General features: G+C 58.4%; 1 protein-coding gene across 1 annotated transcript; it reads right to left on the bottom strand.

Annotated features, from left to right (window-relative positions):
* Window positions 1-1,195: 1,195 nt before the first annotated feature.
* Window positions 1,196-3,810, bottom strand: LOC131417489 (keratin, type I cytoskeletal 16). The gene is made up of 6 exons (XM_058560960.1): window positions 3,079-3,810; window positions 2,503-2,585; window positions 2,202-2,358; window positions 1,927-2,088; window positions 1,708-1,833; window positions 1,196-1,420 (listed from the first exon to the last, which is right to left on the bottom strand). The coding sequence occupies exons 1-6, from the start codon at window positions 3,598-3,600 to the stop codon at window positions 1,196-1,198; spliced, it is 1,275 nt and encodes a 424-aa protein (XP_058416943.1). The 5' UTR covers window positions 3,601-3,810.
* Window positions 3,811-5,925: the final 2,115 nt, after the last annotated feature.

Here is a 5,925-nt window from a genome sequence, read left to right on the forward strand (position 1 = left end):
ACTGCTGGGGGCCCGGGTTTGGATCCCGGGCGCGCACCAACGCACTGCTTGTCAGACCATGCTGTGGCGGTGTCCCATGTAAAGTGGAGGAAGATAGGCACAGATGTTAGCCCACAGCCAGTCTTCCTCAGCAAAAAAGAGGAGGATTGGCATCAGATGTTAGCTCAGGGCTGGTCTTCCTCACAAAAATAATCGTTGTGTGCAAATGTGAGGAGCCAAGGGGTAGAGTCAAGAACTCCAGCTTTGGAGTTTTTCGGTTAAAATACCTAAAAAGACAGAGTGGTTTAAAAGAAAGGCACGGACTTTGTAGCCTTTGAGACCTGAGTGTGAACCTCAATGGTGCCCCTTACTGTCTGCATGACTTTATGCAAATTACTTAACCTCTCTGAATTCCAGGGATTGTCTGGATTGCAAAATGGGCCTGACCACACCCACCTCACTGAGTTGCTCAAAGAATCTAAAGAAAGAACCTCTGTAAAATGCCTCACACAGTGTCTGTCCACACGTGTGAGCTCCCTCCTTTCTTGTGTCCCACCTTCCACTCCTGCGATGGCAAGAAGCTCTTCTAGGAAGACCCTACAAGCTCCTCTAAGCTTTATTTCCTGCTTCCCTCAGGCTGTCAGGCCCCAGAGGGGTTCCTGGGAGGCACTGTCAACTCACCTCCCATGAGTTCAAGAATAGAGACCACACAGGTTTGCATCAACCAGAAAGTCAGCTTTATTAGCCCACCACCAGCAGAGAGGGAGGGGAGACAGTTGGGAGCCGCGCTGGGAGAACAAGGGCCTGACCCAGGCCTTCTGGAGGTGAGGCCAACGGGTGGACTGGAGGCTCTGGGAGAGGCAACTCAGGGCTTGGAGTTCTGGCCCTGGCTGAAGCTGGACGAGCCCTAGTCCTTGAGGGCGGATCGGGTCTGGCGGCTGGAGGAGGTCGATGACGAGGAAGAGATGACTGTGGGAGAGAGGAGAGGAGGTGAGAAGAGCTCTGGGAGCTAAGCAGGCCCCACACAGGGAGAAGGGTGGACTAGGGGCTCTGGAGCACCCAGGAACCTCAGGAGCCTTACCATCGCGGGAAGAATAGGATTGGCTGGACGTGTGCTGGGACGAGAGGCTATGGGGGAGAAGAGGCAGAGCAGTTAGATGTGCTGGGAGCAGTAGGGGGCTGAAGGGTCTGTGGGGCAGCACTGGGGGCCGGGCACTCACTGTGCGTCCTCGCCCTCCAGCAGGCGGCGGTAGGTGGCGATCTCCTGTTCCAGCCGTGTCTTCACGTCCAGCAGGATCTGGTACTCTTGGCTCTGCTGCTCCATCTCACAGCGCAGCTGGGCCAGCTGCTCCTCCACACTGCTGATCAGCCCCTGGATCTGGGACAGCTGCATGCAGTAGCGGCCTTTGGTCTCCTCCAGGCTGTTCTCCAGGGATGCTTTCTGTGAGTAGGAAAGAGAGAAAAAGAGAGTCAACAGAGGTGGTATCTGTCTCTCCGGGTCTCTGGGCATGTTTCCTGAGAAGTGCACGGATTTTGACCCCAGCTGGGCTACTGATGAGCCAGACAACATGGAGTAAATTTATTCCACCGTTATGGGTCTTAGTTTCTCCATCTCTATAAATGGGTACAATGATCCCTCCAGTCCCACTCCCGGAAAGTGGCAGTGTTGAGGATGTGGTGGCCATTACCGGTGACTTGGGGGCTGGGGCTGGGCTGAGTCTTTCTTACCAGGCTGAGCTGAGACTGCAGCTCGATCTCCAGGCCCTGGAGCACCCTCCGGAGCTCAGTCACCTCACTGCGGCTGGTCTGCACCAGTTCACTGTTGGAGGCCACTTCTTTGTTCAGCTCCTCCGTCTGGGATAGGAAAGAAGAGCAGAAGGTGTGAGGTGATGCAGAGGTGCCCCTAGCTGGGAAGTCCTGCAGGAGGGCTGACCATGCGAGCCCCACCTTGCGCAGGAACCAGGCCTCGGCGTCTCTGCGGTTCTTCTCTGCTATCTGCTCATACTGGTCGCGCATCTCGTTCAGGATGCGACTCAGGTCCACACTCGGGGCGGCGTCCATCTCCACGTTGACGTCCCCACCGGTCTGACCCCGCAGGGCATTCATCTCCTAGAAAGGGATAGCAGGAGGTGGTCAGCTCAGCTGACCCCCTTCCTGGCCCAGGTTGCATCTGCAACTGCTCTGAATCAGCCTCCCACCACCAACGCCCGCAGAGGCCTCACATCCTGATGGTTCTTCCTCAGGTAGGCCAACTCCTCCTTCAGGCTCTCGATCTGCATCTCCAGGTCGGTCCTGGCCAGGGTCAGCTCATCAAGCACCCTGCGCAGGCCGTTGATGTCGGCCTCCACGCTCTGGCGCAGGGCCAGCTCGTGCTCATACCTGGCAGGACAGAGGTCATGGCATCAGGTTCCATCTGTGAGGCTTCTGAGGCTCCAGACCTGCTGGTCCTCCCAGATGGACAGCCCCACTACTCGCCCCCTGCCCTCTGCTCTTTGCCCTCAGCCCACCACAATGGCTGCTCACTTGGTCCTGAAGTCATCTGCCGCCAGCCTGGCGTTGTCAATCTGCAGAATGGGCTGAGCGTTCTCAATGGTGGCCGTGATGATCTGCAGAGGGGGTGAAGGACAGGAGGCCTGGTTAGCCAAGACCCTGCTGCTCACGGGTGAAGCAGAGCAGAGAGGGGAGAAAGGAGCCTCCCCAAACTTGGGGGTCGCCTGGCTGGCAGGTCAGGTCCTATGCTCCCCCGATGTACCCGAGCCTGGAGTGCCTTCTCCACCCAGCTCAGGGTGTGTAGGGGATGCGTCCCACGTCTCCCATCACCCCATCCTCAGCCCAAGGCTGAGAGAAGCTGAGGGTGCAGTGTAAGAACACTTCCAGGGAATAAGAGGTTCAGGGTTCCAGGCTCAGCTCAGTCATGTAGATGCCGAAAAGGGACCCTCTGCCACCAATTCTGAGTGGCCCTTGGCCACTCCCCCAAGGCGGACCTCAGTCTCCCTGCTTGTAAAATGGAGATGCTAGCAAGCAGTTTTGTAACGGCCACTGCTGCCACGGCCTCTCTCAACGCTCCACCCACCAGAGCCATCCACCTGGCCCACCCACCTTGTTCCTCAGGTCCTCAATGGTCCTGAAGTAGGGGCTGTAGTCCTTGGGCTCGGTGGGCCGCTGCTTCAGGTACCAGTCGCGGATCTTCACCTCCAGCTCAGCGTTGGCCTCCTCCAGGGCACGCACCTTGTCCAGGTAGGAGGCCAGACGGTCGTTGAGGTTCTGCATGGTGATCTTCTCGTTGCCAGAAATAAGGCCACCATCACCACCAATGAAACCACCACCAAAGCCGGCACCAAAGCCAGCACCAAGGCCACCACCATATCCTCCGCCGAAGCCACTACCCAGGGCCCCACCAAAGCTGCTGCTGCTGCTGAAGCCGCCGCCATAGCCGCCCCCCAGCCCGCAGGCCCCCCCGGAGGAGTAGCGAGTAGAGACTGACAGGCCCCCTCCATAGGCGCTGGGGGCCTGGTAGGACCCTCCGCCCAGGATGGAGGAAATGCGGCTGGAGCCACCACCGATGCCATAGGAGCCCTTCAGGGAGCTGGAGGAGGTGAACTGGCGGCTGCAGGTGGTCATGGTGCTGAGGACGGTGAGTGAGCGAGCAAGTCGGCAGAGAGAAGAGAGAGGTGCTCAGAGAGGCTGAGAGAATGCTGGGGCTGCCTCCAACCCCAGGAACATTTATATGCACCTGGGGAAGGTGGGGCCCTCACAACTGCTGACTTCGGGTTCCCCTTTAGATTTCATCACTCCGGGTCCCGTCCAACTAACTCCCCACTCCGGATTATTCAGCCCAGGGTGGACTCACTTCACTGTGTGCTGCTCAGAGTTCCCACCCAGATTTGGGGGGTGTGGGGCCAAGACAAAACGCACAATTGGGAGTCGGTCATGACTCAGCCTGGGCGGTGGGGACCCAGCTCCTGTTCCTGGAGCCCGAGGGACCAGCGGGGCCTTGGCACAGGCGGCTTCGTGGTGGCTGCGTCCTCAGGCAGTGAGTCAGCCCATGGAAGGACTTCCTGCCCCACGGTGACAGGCTTGGCTGAAATGGCCTCGGTGCTGCTGTCTTGGGATGCAGCTGTGGGGATCCTACATGCCTGGCTCTGGACAGGAGAGCTGGGTTCGTGGCCTCACTCTGCTTTGCTCGCTGTATGACCTGAGGTCGCTCACCTACCCTCTCTGGGCCTCTGTTTCCCCTCAGTAAAGTGACAAGCCTGGACTGAGTGATCTCAGAGTTCTTTATAGTTCTAAAAATTCTGTGACTCTATTTCCTTAATGGGATTTAATCTCAGTGTCGGAGGTTGCCTTTGGGACCCAGGACCTCCAGAAGTGGCGTGTGCCATGGAACCAGCACGCTCTGTGGAGCCAGACAGGTGGCGGCTTGAATCCCTGCTCTGCCCCTTACAAGCTGCTTGGCATAGGCAGCCCTTTAGCCCTTCTGCACCTCAGTTTTCTCATCTATAAAAGGGGAGGACATACCATGAGCCACAAAGGAACATGCATGGCCCTACCCTGATGCCCGGCTCTGCCCCTCAGCCTGCCCATCCTTCCTTTCCAGCCCAGCTGCCCCTCATCTGCCTTCTCATGCCCACCTCTTTGCTCTGGCACCTCCTTCCCACACTCCTGCCCTCTCCACACCCCCACACTCCCACCCTTAGAGCAGCCCACCCCAACGAATTGCTCTATCTAACCCCAGGGTGCCCAGCGTAGACTATGGTAGGAGGGAGACCCCCTCCTGCCACTAGTGCCATGTGTGACCCCTGACCCCGCCATGGGCTTCTGAGTTCCCACACAGAAAACAGTCTCATCCAGTGCTCAGTTCCCAACAGTCTTCTCTCGTATGTCCGCAGATTCTAGGCTGGGCTTGGCAGCTTCAATCATGCACTCTGGGGGGGGGATGGTGGGTCTCTGGTCACCTGCCACACTCAGATATCGTATGGAGTCCCCTACACGTTCCACACGGTTCTGTGAGGGGCGTTATTCCCACCACCGGTTCTCAGATGAGGGAGCTGGAGGGGTAAGTGGGCTTCTGGAGGCCACAGTCATAGGGGAGCTGAGGTTTGAACCCCTGTCTGTCGGCTCCCCCAGCCTGAGCCCTTTCCACCATCCTGGACCACTCTCTCTATGCGTCTCCAAAATATATCATTGCCCTGAATTAACCCTGTGAAGTGGGGAGGGGAGATAGAGGACCAGAGAGAAGGGGTGATTCACCCAAAGTCACTTGGCTTTGAGCTGTGAAGTTGGGACTAGAACCCGGAGCTTGGCAGTCTCCACTCTGCCGTGATGCCTTGCAGGCGGGTATGGACCGGGGGTGTCCATTCTCATCTACCTCCCCACAGTGCCAGTAACAAGCTGTGCCCACAGTGGGCGTGACCTTGGCCTGAGGGCTGGAGGCAGGATTAGGGGGTCTGGACCCAAAAACGAGGCCTCTTCAGGGTACTCAGGGGGGTGACCTGCAGAGCTGGCCACTGTCCGTGCTCTGAAGTGCCTTGCGCAGGAGAGAGGAGCCGGGAGAGGGCTTGCCTCAGCCTGAGCTCTGCTGGGCGATACCACGTGGAACCTGGGGGCAGGAAATTCTCCGTCTCAGCATAACCGGGGCTTTGTTACTGCCACACGGCGTCCTGTGAGACGGCCGGCTTGTAGGCGCGGGGCCCAGAGGTACGAGTAGAGCCGAGGCCCAGCACACTCCTCCAGGGCCAGGCCCTGGAGAGAGAACTCAGTGCTCCCTTCCCCCAACCCCAAAAATGGGCCAAGGGGACCCTGGAATCGTCCCAGGTGTCAGGAGGGGCCTGGGGCTCAGGTCCAACCACAGACTCATCACCCTCAGAACTGGAAATAACTTTCGAGGTCACCAAAGGCCACCAAGCCCCAACCAGAGAGAGTGAAAGCCTTGTCCCGGGTTAAACA

This window comes from Diceros bicornis, chromosome 18 (assembly GCF_020826845.1).
Source record: "Diceros bicornis minor isolate mBicDic1 chromosome 18, mDicBic1.mat.cur, whole genome shotgun sequence".
Classification (NCBI taxonomy): domain Eukaryota; kingdom Metazoa; phylum Chordata; class Mammalia; order Perissodactyla; family Rhinocerotidae; genus Diceros; species Diceros bicornis.